Genomic DNA, 14,930 nt, shown 5'->3' with positions numbered 1-14,930 from the left:
CTATTTAGTATTATGCACAATCAAATAGAAAACTATGGCTCTGATACCACTGATGGGTATTATAGGTTATATTTAAAACATGTGGTGGAAAAACTTAACCCTTAAGTTCACATGCAACCTTTTTGGATCTAAGTTTTCTCTATTGATAGCAATAACCTATGAACATCGAGAACCCTAAGGGAACACTATAATAATTGAATTTTGAATAGAGTTAGGGTTTACATACCTCTTGATTATTATAGCAAATAATCACACCAATATCCTTCTTGAAAACCTTGGAAAACAGACACTAGAAATCTCGTGCGTCTAATGGCTCACACCCAAAACCCTAGAAACCCTAGAATGAATAGGAGAAATAGTAGAATAAGGAAATTTCATTCTTGGTACTCATAGGAATGTCATGAATGAAAATTGATGGCCTTGTGGGTCTTATTTATATTTTAGGTAACTTGCAAGCAAAACATAATTTGAATTGATTAAATAATAGATTTAATCGTAATTTAAATCTTTTCATTTTATGCAACCAGGAGGCTTCCAAAAACCCTACAAAGACTCCTAACTTTGTGCACCCCTCGGATGATTCTAGAATTGCTTCTTTTGTTTAACTATTGAAAAATTACATTTCACCAATTGCACCTTTAATTAATTCCAATTAATCCAAAATTAATTCCAGATTAATTATGATTAATAATTAATTATTCTAATTGATTTCTTATTAATCTGATAACCATATAAATTAACAAATCAATTATTTAACTATTAATCTCATGTTAATTTATTAATCACATAACAAATTAAAATATCAGTTATATATTCCCAATTAATATATTAATAACATAATATATATTAACAAAACATTTGTCTTTCTCCTCTCTCTCTCTCTCTCTCTCTCCTAATATCATTTCTATCTATTTCTAGTTATGAGAGCAACCCAAAAGGACTTTGCTTCAAATTTTCAAGTTTATACCAATTTAGTTACGAGCTTAGAAACCTTAATCCAACATTTTGAACCTATGAATAGTAGCATAGGCTCGTAACCCATGATCAAATCATCTTCTCTATGTTTTAGTCTTATCCATAAGTCATATTAGGCATTTATGCTTTATTGATCCTTCTCGTGTTATGGAAACGAATATACTATCAGAACATGTCTTAGAATTAGCCTTCCTTTTTTCCTTGGTGTTTAAGATCAGATTAGGTATTCCAACATAAATTGCCTTTTACACATGGGCAATTGGCCTTCTTCTTCTTGACACTTCTATTTATGATAGCAAATATGAGAGTATATGAATTTGAAGTTTCTATCATTGGCCATGTTAGTCCCAAAGGGTCTCAACATGCCATGCAACTCTTTTATCGACATTTCCAAGTTGTTCTTATCAAAATCATAGTGAGCTTATTATATGTACATGTCAACTAGTTGATTATGGTGACCATAGTCAACTCCTTACTTAAGGAAATTTTGTTATACTTCAAAAATACGCTTGGCAATTGTTTCAAACACTTTTTGAATGCAGTGTTTAGATGAACCTCAGGAAGAGATTTATCTAAGGCATGATCTTTCTGTTCGTCTATGAGAACCATTCCCAAGCTATGAATTTGGACTAGATTGATCATCATACCAGCTAATCCTTTTGAGAAGTCTTATAACAGTATATTTTAGTGGATTATCTTATAGAATTCATTCAATATCAGTTTCATTCTTGTTTTTTTTATTAATCCTTTAATAACTTTTAACCGTAATTAATTATTTACTAAGGCTAGGATCCATATTTGGCTTCGTGATATGAAATGGATGTCGTAAACACACCACAAAGTTATTTAGGTAGGCAAAGCTCTTTGCCAGTTTCAATCTCCATGAAACTCCTATATCTTTTGAGCTTCATTAAGTGGGGGTCAATGACATGTTAATCTCATATTATGGTCATCTCAATTCTATGACGAAGATGTCGCAGATCATAGAACAGATGGTAAATCAACCATGTAAACCGCATGACCCTCGATCTGAATTATCCTCACATTGACGTGCAGGTTAACCATACACTCCATCAACAAAATAATTTTTTCAAGTGCCACGTCATTTTTAACTTATACCCTTGCTTTGATGTGTCGGTTAACCACACATGCTTCATCAACAAAATATAAAGAAAATGTGTGTTTTCATAGGTAGCATATGAATCACGTTTTTAATAAATCGGGATTTTGATTTAATAATATTTCATTACTTTTAATAGTTTAGTTAATACTTATTAACTTTAAACACTTGTCGTATCAAACCCTTTCTATAACTCCAATCTCAAAATGCAAAGAGGCGGTGAGGGTGATAAGCCCAAGGGTTTTTAAAAAACCGACCTCATTCGGAATTGAATAGACCTTCTTAAACATCGTTTATAATATTAGATTGCATGAGCCTAGTCATGATTTGATGATAACGTTTATGCTAAACATGTGAGAGCACATATTTGTAATAATTTCTTATACATATAATAATCCTATTATAATATGTAGGTATATTCAAACATATTAAATTTGATCTTTATCCTTTTAAATATTAAAGTTTAATTCTCTAATTTAAATAATATTTATATTTTTAATTAAATCTTTTTAAATTTTTATTAAACAATATTTAAAAATTTAATTAATCATTTAAATATTCAAATCTAAATTCTATAATTAAATAATATTTAAAATTAAATATTTATATTTAAATTCTAAGTTAAACAACATTAAAAAAAAGTTAATTAAATATCCAAATTTAAATTCTTATTTAAATAATATTTAGAACAATCTTTGATTGGATATTTAGATTTAAAAATTTTAAATAATATTTAGATTTATTCGTTTAATTATTCAGATTAAAATCCTTTTAAATAATATTTAAAACAAGAGGCTTTATCCACATAATTCAAAACACAACAAAAATCTGGAAATATGAAAAACGTCGAGTCGCGCTGTGAACTTCGACTATCAGATTTCGATTTTTAAGCAATACTTATAATTAAAACCTATAGGCTCTGATACCACTGTTGGGTTTTCTATGCATCTGTACACATGATCAAAACTAAACAAAATACACATGCGTACATGCACCTTATGATCTAGGTTTTACTAATTATAACAACCTAATTTAAAACTACAAATCTACTAAAGAAAGATGGAATACTAACCTCTTGTGTAGCTCAATCTTGACCTTCTTGAACCTTCCTGATCCCTTGTTAATCCAACCATGTTGCTTGGATGTGAGAACCCAATGTAGAATCCTTCTAATGGAATCACACCCAAGACTCCAAATAGAGAACCAAAAGAAAACTTGGAATGGTCAAATTTCTACAAACCCTAGAAAGGGTTAAGAAATTCCTCCCACAGAGAGAAATGGAATATGTTGGTGAAAATTCAAGCCAATGTACAATGAAGAATGAAACCCTTATCACCCTATTTATAGCCTTTAAGCCCTTTCCATGTTTCATCACTCATCCCATGTGGGATGGAGATACAATTTGAAAATCACCTCTCATCCTATGTGGGATAGAGATTTCAAAATTCCCTTACCCCCTAAGGGTTCTAGAATATTTCCAATTAGTTAATCTTTTAACTATTTAATATTCAACCACTTGAATTAATTAATTCTCAATTAATTCCAAAATAGTTTCTGATTATTTTATTAAACATATTAAATTAATAAACTTATTTTCTCCTTGATTTTTTTAATTTCTTATGCGTGTCATGAGGGCAACCCAAAAGGACTATGTTATTATCTTAGAAATATTACCAATAGGTAATGACAGTGGACATTATTTTCTAACAATGATACTTTATATAGGGATGTTAAAAAGTCTAATGGGACTCCGATCCCGTATGAGGGTATTTGTTTAAAAAAATCGGGGGTGGGGGGAAGGTTAACCCCCATTTCAGTTTCAGGGGCGGGGGCGAGGGTGGGCAGTCCCGTCCCGAACCCGTCACAGAGGCCCAATTAATATATTATCTATATCCATATATGTTAATCATATAAATATAATAAATAATAACTTGATTTTGAGCAGCCAAAATTCAACAAAAAAATCATGTTTTTAAGTTGTTAGCATAACGTTTTTGAGATGTCATAACATAATTGCTTTTAACATGTAAAATTATGCCACAAATAACTATTTTTTGCCCAAAAAATAGTTTCTTTTAGCCCAAAAAATAGCTTATTTTAGCAACAAAAAAAAAAGGTGCCCAAAATCTATCGGGGGCAGGGGAACGGTGACGTGGGTGGCGTTATCCAGGAATTCGGGGGGTGGGGGCGGGGGATGCAACCCCCGTCCCGTTTGGTCCCATTGACATCCCTAGTCTTGTAGCCTTAGAATTTGCTTGCTATGTGTTATCTGAAGTTCATGCTAAAGGAATTGTTATTATTATGCCTCATTTATTTATCTTATTCTAGATAGACTTCTTATCCGATAGGTTAGGCTAGTTTGTTATTTTCTTGTGACTATTTATCCAACTATTCTGATGTAATCAGGGATGATTCAATCAATGAAACTAGAACTGATTCTCAGTATAATCTAATTTCATATGGTATCAAAGCATAAGATCCATACATAACCGGACTTCCAATGGCAGGAGATAAGCCGGAATCGTCTGGTGATGACAAGAAAAACGAAATAGATACAAGCTCTCCATACTATATTCATCCATCGGATTACCCTAAGCAGATGCAGGTAAACGATGTGTTGAACGATAGTAATTACGGAGAATGGAAGCAAGAGATGATGAATTTCTTGCTGGCAAAGAACAAGATGGGGTTTGTGGATGGCACAATCGAGAAACCAGACACAAAGTCTCCTTTGAACTTGGCTTGGACACGAGCCGATGCGATGATAAAGGGGTGGATAACGACGACTATGGAAAGAGAGATACGCACCAGCGTCAGATATGCTAACACGTCATATGAGATTTGGCGTGATCTAGAAAAACGGTTCGAGAAAGAAGGAGCACCTCGAGCCTACGAATTGAAACAAACCCTCAACGCCTTGCGGCAAGGTGGTGCGTCTGTTTCAACGTATTATACCAAGTTGAGGACTGCTTGGGATGAACTCCAAACCGTTCTTCCTAACCCTCGTTGCATGTGTGAAGGGTGCCACTGTGGGATCGGGAAACAACTCAACGAAGTAAAGGAGAAAGAGAGATCCTACGAATTTTTAATGGGGTTAGACGATGACTTTTCTGTGCTTCGAACTCAGATTTTAGCCATGAAACCGACACCATCGTTAAGCACTATTAACCATCTGGTAGCCGAAAGTGAACAACAGCGAGCCATTACAGGCAACTCCAAAAGAACCAGAGTAGAAGCTGCAGCGTTTCAAGCAGATTACAACGGACAGAGAAGCTTCAGACAGACTTCAGCAAAGATGAACTCGACACCGGTCAACAAGGTAATCAAGAAAAACCCTAAGTCAGAAAACGAAAAGTAAGAAAAGTGCTCTCACTGCCAGCGTGAAGGGCACGATAAAGAAGGATGTTTTAAACTGATAGGATATCCTGATTGGTGGCCCGGCAACAAAGAGAAAACAAAGCCCAAGGCAGCTTCTGTGGAACTAGAAACGAGCCCTGTACCCGGCTTAACTGACGAACAATACCGGCTCTTTGTCGCTCACTTTCAAGAAAATGGAAACTTGACAGGCAATAAATCTAATCCACGAGCAAACATGGCAGGTAGCAATCAATCTTATGATGGTTGGGTTGTCGACTCAGGGGCAACCGAACACATGACGTGTAGAGATGATTTTTTGGAAAACAAAAACCCAAACCCTAAAGAGACACCTGTAGTCATCCCCAATGGCGACATGGTGCCTGTTACGGGGGAGGGTGAACACACTCTAAATGGGGGTGTTAAAATTAAAGGAGTTTTGCTTGTTCCTAATTTTGATTACAATCTTCTTTCGGTAGGGAAACTCACTGATGAGTTGAATTGTGTGGTTTCTTTCTTCCCTGGTTTTGTTGTAATGCAGGAGTTGGGGACGAAGCGCTTGATTGGAGCGGGTGACCGTGTTGGAGGATTGTATCAGACGAGGTCAACGAAGCCAAGCAAAGCTCTCCTAACAACATGTAAGGTTTGGCATAGACGCCTGGGTCATCCATCCACCAAGAAGATTTCAAACTTAGATTTTATTGATGTTTCTAAAGATAATAACGGGTGTGATGCTTGTTTTAAAGCCAAACACACACACGTCTCCCTTTTCCCATTAGTGAAATAAAAACTCTTTCATGTTTTGATTTGGTGCATTGTGATGTGTGGGGGAAATATAGATACCCGTCTATGAGCAAAGCGTCTTACTTTCTTACCATTGTAGATGATTTTAGTAGGGCTGTATGGACTTTTTTAATTAAACACAAACATGAGGCAAGCACACGCCTCATGGATTTTCACAAAATGGTCAAACACAATTTGGTGTTCAAATAAAGCGTGTCAGATGTGACAACGGGGGGGGGGGGGGGGGGAGTTTGTATCAAATGACATGCATGATTTTTATGCACAAGAAGGAATTATGTTAGAAACATCTTGCCCGCACACCCCACAACAAAACGGGGTGGTGGAACGCAAGCATCGACATTTACTTGAAACTGCACGTGCCTTACGCTTTCAAGCTAATTCACCCACAACCTTTTGGGGGGAGTGTATATTGACAACTACATATGTCATTAATAGAATGCCCACCAAGGTTTTACATGGTGCCACGCCTTATGAGGTACTGTTCCAGCGAAAACCCTCATACGAACACATGCGGGTATTTGGGTGTTTGACTTATCATAGAAACACAGACACCAGGGGAGACAAATTTGAGAAACGGGGTAAGCCCGACATATTTGTTGGATATCCCCATGGCACTAAGGGATATAAAATATATGATTTGGAAAGTAAGAAGATAATAGTCTCTCGTGATGTATGGTTCTTAGAGAATGAATTTCCCATGAATTATGTTGAAACAAATAAACAATCACAGAATAAAGATTTATTCACATTACATAGTGATATTCCCAACCCTTCCATGCATGACGACGAGAACGGATCACATGGTGATGGGGCTGACGTAATCCATGAGGCACCTGTTGACTCTTCGGCACCTTTAGAAGATGCTGACGTCATCAACATACATGATGACGTCACCGAAGTAGAGACACAACCAATACATTTAGAACTCTCTGATGAGCACCGTGCCACTCGAACAAGAAGTCAACCAATCCGGTTTCAAGACTTCGAAGTAAACCTTCCCCCATCGATCAATCATCCACCACCCGCGTCCGATCGAGTTGCTTCTACGGTACATCCCCTAAGTCATTATGTTTCATATAAAAAAATTTCACCTTCACATAAGGCTTTTCTAGCGGCTATTGTTCTTCACAATGAGCCAAAAAGTTTTAAACAGGCTGCTAGACAACCCAAATGGCGGCTTGCAATGCAACGTGAAATAAAAGCTTTGGAAGATAATGACACATGGGAGCTCACCTTTCTTCCTGAAGGCAAACATGCCATTGATTCCAAATGGATCTTCAAGACTAAGTTCAAACCAAATGGCGATATAGAGATGTACAAAGCCCGTCTTGTTGCAAAGGGCTACACGCAAATGGAAGGAGTAGATTTTCACGATACTTTTGCACCGGTGGCTAAACTTGTTACGATTCGAATTTTATTGACTGTTGCTGTGAAAAGGAATTGGATTATTCACCAACTCGATGTGAATAATGCATTCTTGCATGGTGACTTGGAAGAAGATGTATACATGAAGATTCCCCAAGGATTTGGCAAAGAAGGAGACACGCGAGTATGCAAACTCAAAAAGTCACTGTACGGCTTAAAACAAGCAAGTCGCAATTGGCATCACAAGTTTACCACAGCTATTCGTGCACTTGGTTTCATACAATCTCATGCTGACCACTCTCTTTTCATTTACAAAAAAAACGATATTTTTGTGGCGGCTCTTATTTATGTAGACGATGTGGTCATTGTTGGTAATAATGCAGAAAAGATTGAGAGTACAAAATCTAGTCTCCATACCCAATTTAGTATCAAAGACCAAGGTAGTTTAAAATATTTTTTGGGAATCGAGGTGTCACGCATGGAAGAAGGTTTAGTTCTCAGTCAACACAAATACACCATGGATATTTTGGACGATTCAGGTATGCTGGGGTGCAGACCAAGCCGTTTTCCCATGGAACAGAACCTTAAACTCGATAAAGGTGACAATGAAAACCGGGTCGATGCAAATATGTACAGGCGTCTCGTTGGTCGTCTTTTGTATTTACAAGCCACTCGCCCCGATATAACATATTCGGTTAATATTTTGAGTCAATTCGTCTCCGATCCTAAACATCCACACTGGGATGCAACTTTACGTGTTTTACGTTATTTGAAGACCACAATCGGACAAGGTATCTTGCTTCCAAAAGATGGGTCTACTAATCTAGTAGCTTATAGTGATTCCGATTGGTTGGGATGTCCCTATTCGCGCCGTTCTCGAACATGATACTTACTTCTCCTTGGAGGAGCTCCCGTTTCTTGGAAATCCAAGAAACAATCGGTGGTTTCGAGGTCTTCCGCTGAGGCTGAATATCGTGCAATGGCAACGACAGTGAGTGAGATTCTTTGGGTTCGTTGGCTACTCACTGATTTAGGTGTTGTCATTAACTCGCCTACCACTCTCATGTGTGACAATGAATCTGCAAAACACATAGCACACAATCCAGTTTTCCATGAACGCACGAAACACGTGGAAATGGATTGCTACTTTGTTCGGGAAAGGGTGGAATCAAAAGAGATCGCTCCTATATGGGTTCACACCAAAGATCAACTGGCGGACTTACTCACTAAACCACTTGGCACGGAACGGCTGCAATCTCTCATGGTCAAGTTGAACATTCGTAATCTTCATGCTTCAACTTGAGGGGGAGTAAAGGAATTGTTATTATTATGCCTCGTTTATTTATCTTATTCTAGATAGACTTCTTATCCGATAGGTTAGGCTAGTTTGTTATTTTCTTGTGACTATTTATCCAACTATTCTGATGTAACCAGGGACGATTCAATCAATGAAACAAGAACTGATTCTCAGTATAATCTAATTTCATACATGCTAATGTTATTTATTTGCTAAATGAATGCCTTAGGGTTGTACATAATTATGATTGCATAGCTTGAGAATGCTTGATTTAACCTTACTTCAAGTTCTTTGTTTGGTTGTAGGCTTATGGTAAAATCACTTATTCGACCGTTTATTTGATCTTTTATTACATATGACTCACATTCAAGCGCAAAACGGATAGTTCCATGCCAAAGAGAGTAATATGCGTAAGATGGACACTGAGCGTCATGAATTGAAGGTTAGTTGCCGCACCACCGAAAACCAAGAAGAGAATTGCAGAAGTTGTGGAATGATTGTTTTCGGTAGAAATAGCATAGGATCGTAGGTTCTCTAATATAATATAAGAGCTTTAATGGTTTTGAAGAAAAAAATTAAAATTCTGGTTACAAGTGTATAATCTTTATACAGTGAATTTACAACAATTTTCCTAAACTATCTCAACAAGTTACAACTAAGTACAACAAAATCTCCTATGAAAAGTATACAATATATTTTGAAGATAAGTATAAAGAACTTAGTAACTTACATCGTATCTTCTAAATAAGCACAAACTACCTATTCTAGTTCTTAATAAAGATCAAAAACTCATCAATGCATTAATATGATATATGCTAAAAGTCGGTTTTGTTTTTAGCTGTTTCTTAATTCAATGAACATCTCCGGATTGGATAAACTTGTGATTCTAGAAATGCTAGAATAAATGACATCCTCCTTAGTTTACACCAACAAACCAAAATTGTTGATTTGAAATAACAATTTTGTACATAGACAAATGAATCTCTTCGGCTTAAAATCTGATAAAACATATTGAAAAGAATAAGACTTTTGTCCTCCGAACTTTACATTAGTTAAAACATAGCTCACTATACAATATGCATATACTATACATGTATAATACTTGAACTCAAAACCTAAAAACATATGAACTGTTTGAAGTGGCATAAGCATAAACTCGATGTAGTTTGAGACATAGTTGTCATTATTGATATGTTGAAGGGGTTGAGTGAAAATTGAGAAAAGAAAGTTAGAATGGCTTTTCCTTTTGGCTTTCTTTTGTTGTTCCGTACCCCAATTCTGTGATGGTGATGGTAGCATTTTCTTTTTCTCTCTCTTTCTCTGTCTATATATACACATATTTTATGTATATTATTCTCTTTTATTTGCTTTTAGTATTAGTATTATTTGCCCATCTCTTTGATTGTTTCGTTTCTTGACTTTGTAGAAACAATAACCGAGGGAGGTCCCACCCGCAATCACCACCATCACCACCGTCCACCGCCTACCGCCGGGGTCCACCGAATCATCATCAACTCACACTACTTACACACAAAGATCCGTATAATATACCACCACCACCACCACCTCTTTTTATATTAAAAAAATAAAACTTTTTTTTATTTGTGGGTTCTTTTTCTTTTTTCCTTTTCTCTCTTATTTGTATTCACATTTGAATAGGAACACCCAGAAAAATCTTGTTTATGTTCTTGAATTTCTGTGTGTGTCTCTCTCTATCTTTTATCTCCCACCTGGAAAACATTCTTTCTTGGTGAGAGAAGAAGACGGCAGAGATGAGTTTTTGATTTGATTTAATTAAATCACCCAGAAAAAAAAAATAGATTTTTTTTGGTGTTTTTAGGTCACAGATTCTCTTGAAGACATCGAATTATATACCCTTTTGGTAAGATTGTGATTTGATAGTTTGTTTTTGTAATTTTTTAGAAATTTTGTGGCTAATAATTGTCTCTAACCCCTGCAATCATATGACTGTTTCTCGATTCAATTTTTAATTCAAACGACTCGTACTCTTTAATATATTAATTGATTGGATTGTTTGTTTATTTATTGTTTTGTGGGATGTTTCAGGCTTTGAAGGAAGGTGGCGTTTGACTTTTCATTTCAAAAGTCTTTATCTTTGTGTTGAATTTACGATGGCTTGATTTGATTCATCAAGATCTATACCTCAATTGATCGAAGGTACAACCCACCCTGCTTTTGATCGTCTTCTTGAAGCTTTCAAGTTTACCATTTTCAACATTTCTTGAACAAATATCGTGTAATCGTGAACATGGGCGTGGTTTGATTTGGGTATTATCGGAATAAAAGAAAGATTGTCGAATTTTAGGGAGCAAAAATGAACGACGAGGCTAATTCTTGGATCAGAAGAACAAAATTCTCTCACACAGTATGTCATCGATTAGATTCTGCAAGATTAGCCTCATTTCTATCCGATGGTCAACCAATTCGAATCGCGGGTATAAAAACCCGACCCCCAAAAACTCTCGAAGACCCAAAACCCGCCGAAATCCAAGCAAATCCGGTCACAAACAAGTACAGAACCGTAACTCCGCCACCCAAAACCACCGTCCCCGACACCTTCAAAGAAGCAAGGTCAAACACAAAAAGATTCTCAACCCCACATCCACAAAGGGTAGAAACGGAAAAAGGGTTTAAAGAAAAAAAGATGTTTCACAGAAACATGACTGCTGTTAACGTTAGGGCTCATGAGAATCTTTCTAGTCCTCTTAAACATTTCAATTCGATGAAGATTCAAGATAAAAAGAAGATGAAAAGGGATTATTCTTGGTCAAAGCTGTTTGACCATGGTGGAGGGAAGGTTACTTCTGTCGAAACAATTGATGATGTTATGGTTGACCTTTCAAAGCTTTTTCTTGGCCATAGATTTGCTCATGGTGCAAATAGTCAACTTTACCATGGAATTTATAAAGATGAAGCTGTTGCTGTTAAGATTATTAGGCTTCCTGATGATGACGAAAATGAAGAACTTGGAGTTAGACTTGAGAACCAATTTATCCGAGAAGTTAATCTTTTGTCGCGACTCCACCATCAAAATGTCATTAAGGTATAATTATCTTCGAATCTTTCGTATTTTGTATGTTTTTCTATATTGATTATTATGATTTTGAATTCGTAACTATCATTTTAAGTTTCTTTTACATAGTCGAAAAAGTTTAATCACTTTAGAAAATTGTTAAGCTGCTAAATCTATATTGTATGATTACTAATTCGATAAAAACAATAGTTTAATGGCAAAATCGGTAAAATGGGGAAAGTAAAATATAGGTAAGTAGCTAAATCGATAAAAAGATGGAAGTACAAATGCTATTATGTATCTTCCTTCCCCTCTTAAAATAACCTACCTATCTCTTAACTTTAAACAACTTTAGTTTAAAACAATCATTTGTACCAATCATTATTAGGTAAATTATTAAATGTTTAACTAATTTTCTTTAAACTTTTTATGGTGCTAGTTTGTAGCGGCGTGTAGACAACCACCGGTTTTCTGTATCATAACCGAGTATCTTTCAGAAGGTTCTTTAAGGGCATACCTACATAAACTCGAGGACAATACCGGAAAAGAAAAAGAGTATCTTCCGTTAGAAAAGCTTATTAAAATGTCTTTAGACATTGCACGTGGAATGGAGTATATTCATTCACAAGGCGTGATTCATAGGGATCTTAAACCTGAGAATATATTAATAAATCAAGATTTCAATCTGAAAATTGCGGATTTTGGGATCGGTTGTGAAGAAGCGTATTGTGATTTTCTGGCGGATGATCCGGGGACGTATAGGTGGATGGCACCCGAAATGATTAAAAGAAAGGCGTATGGGAGGAAGGTTGATGTGTATGGATTTGGGCTTATTTTGTGGGAGATGGTGGCTGGAACTATACCTTATAAAGATATGACTCCTATCCAAGCTGCATTTGCTGTTGTTCATAAGGTATCTCTATCTTTATCTATATCTATCTTGTAATTGTTCTTTTTGAGTTTCTTGCTATTTTTGGCACGTCATCATAGCTAGCTGATAATCTATATTATTTTTCGAGTTTTTTTAAGTTTTCATGTTTGGCAAGCCAAAAAGTAGCTTATAAACTAACTTTTTGAAAAGCTACTTTGACTAGCATTTTTAAAATATTCCAAAAACACCCTTAATAATTATAGAAAACTCATTATCCTAAATGTCCTTTTATGTCATTTTATGTATTTTAGCTAGTTTTTACCAAACGTCTTTTCAGCTATCGGCTAGTACGCCAAGCATAGTTTAAGTCTTTTAACATTTAAAAAAAATTCCCTCGTTTGTTTTTGGGCTAAATGCAAGAAATAGTATACTTTCATTTATTTGTGTATTATAGCATCGTACTTTCATTTATTTCTATTACAACATTATACTTTCATTCTTTTCTCATTATAAAAATTTACCCATTATAGCAATGAAAGCGGCTTTATATTCAGATGGAGTTTGCTATAATTCGGTAGATTTTTCAAAGTAAAAAAGTAAATCGCCATAACAAACAAAACCACGAAAGTACATTGCAAGAAACCCACTTACGAAATTCCTTTTTTGCCCTTTTTCAGAATCTCCGGCCAACTATTCCGGCAGACTGTGCTCCGGCAATGAAAGCATTAATAGAGCAATGTTGGTCTACACAACCAGAAAAAAGGCCAGAGTTTTGGCAAGTGGTGAAGGTGTTAGAAGAGTTTGAATCTTTAATAGCACGTGATGGAAACTTGAAACTTTTACAACATCCAACATGTTTAGATAATAAAAAGGGACTTCGCCATTGGATTCAGAAGCTTGGGCCTCATCATCAACATCAACATAACTCTCCTATGCCTAAACCGAGGTTTTCATGAAAACTTTGTGAGTTTATATTTTTATCTGGAGATGTTTTTGGTTGACCGGGTAATGATGTAATTAAAGAAAGTGTTTGTTTTTGAATTATGTTTGGATTTTGTTTATGTGAATGGTTAGGGTTTTATCGATACATTGTTGTTAAAGATTGGTTTCAGACACATATTGGTCATGTTTTGATGGTGAATATGATTTCGAATTGTGTTTGAAGAAGTGGGTTGTGATATACTCGTATTTGTTAGTTGTTAAATTATCAAATTTGTAAAAATATATTTTCGTAGGGCCGTGCAGAAAAAGTGAAATGGAGTAAATTACTGAAATAATTGAGATATTGTGACTAGAAAACCAATGACTATGGGTATGTTTGCAAAAATTGATGGTAGCCGAAAAATATAGTTTTTTTTTATTGGTATAGTATGTGGAAATTTTTGATAAGTATATAATTACATAAGTGAACATCTCAATAAAAGCTCCAAATTTAAACGTAAAACCTAAAGATCTCGAAAGTTATTTGAAGTAGTTTTTTGATTAAGAGCTTTTCGAAAAAATTGAAATGTAGTAAAAAGCCGAAATAATTGAGAATTATGACTAGAAAACTGATGATTAGGGTTATATTTTTCCAAAAGTAGATGATAGCCGGAAGTTGTAACTTTTATTGATGTAGACATGTTTCGAAAACGATGTTTGGAAAACAGGTTGCATCCTTCTAAATTATATATAAAACATCTTGATAAAAACTCTAGATTTAAACAAAAAAGCTAAAGATCTCAAAAACTATTTGAAGTAGTTTTTGGATTATGCGTTTTTTGTTTCTAAAAATAAAAGTTTTAAACTTGTATTCCTTAATAATGTTTTATTCTTTAAATTCATTTTCTTTAAATGAAAACTCTCAAAAGCTCGTTGAAAAACATGTTCTAAGATATCAATCATTGTAGTATGATTTTTAGTGGCTTTAGGCCGAAGGGAATGGTTGGATACTACCCCTTGGTGTATTGTCTGACTCATTGCGGAAAACACCGCCACTTGCCTCAACATGCCGAGAAAAATGGCCTAAATGGACAAGAAACTGTCGATTCTCTCTCCTTGCAAAGTTTTGGGTTTGATGTTTGCTTGAGGTGGATTGTCAGAAAATGAAGTGAAGGAGGAGGTGGCTTCG

The 14,930-nt window shown here is 35.3% G+C and overlaps 1 protein-coding gene across 1 annotated transcript; it reads left to right on the top strand.

Moving 5' to 3' along the window:
* The first annotated feature begins 10,288 nt into the window (after positions 1-10,288).
* LOC145106871 (Protein kinase superfamily protein) lies at positions 10,289-13,987 on the top strand. The gene is made up of 5 exons (XM_079043797.1): positions 10,289-10,797; positions 10,983-11,093; positions 11,242-11,979; positions 12,389-12,862; positions 13,498-13,987. Exons 3-5 carry the CDS (start codon positions 11,251-11,253, stop codon positions 13,774-13,776), a joined length of 1,482 nt encoding a protein of 493 aa, XP_078899923.1. The 5' UTR covers positions 10,289-10,797; positions 10,983-11,093; positions 11,242-11,250; the 3' UTR covers positions 13,777-13,987.
* Positions 13,988-14,930: the final 943 nt, after the last annotated feature.

The sequence above is a fragment of the Lactuca virosa genome, chromosome 4 (genome assembly GCF_052849685.1).
Source record: "Lactuca virosa cultivar CGN04683 chromosome 4, Lactuca_virosa_CGN04683_v6, whole genome shotgun sequence".
In the NCBI taxonomy this organism is placed as follows: domain Eukaryota; kingdom Viridiplantae; phylum Streptophyta; class Magnoliopsida; order Asterales; family Asteraceae; genus Lactuca; species Lactuca virosa.
Note: the sequence above shows the minus strand (reverse complement) of the source record. Positions and strands in the feature narration are given on the sequence as shown.

What these genes read in the sequence shown, in the direction of transcription:
- LOC145106871 (XM_079043797.1), top strand. Translation starts at nt 11,251, where the DNA reads ATGAACGACGAGGCTAATTCTTGGATCAGAAGAACAAAATTCTCTCAC. An exon ending in ACCATCAAAATGTCATTAAG is followed by an intron (nt 11,980 to 12,388) that starts GTATAATTATCT and finishes TTATGGTGCTAG; the next exon opens with TTTGTAGCGGCGTGTAGACA. An exon ending in CATTTGCTGTTGTTCATAAG is followed by an intron (nt 12,863 to 13,497) that starts GTATCTCTATCT and finishes GCCCTTTTTCAG; the next exon opens with AATCTCCGGCCAACTATTCC.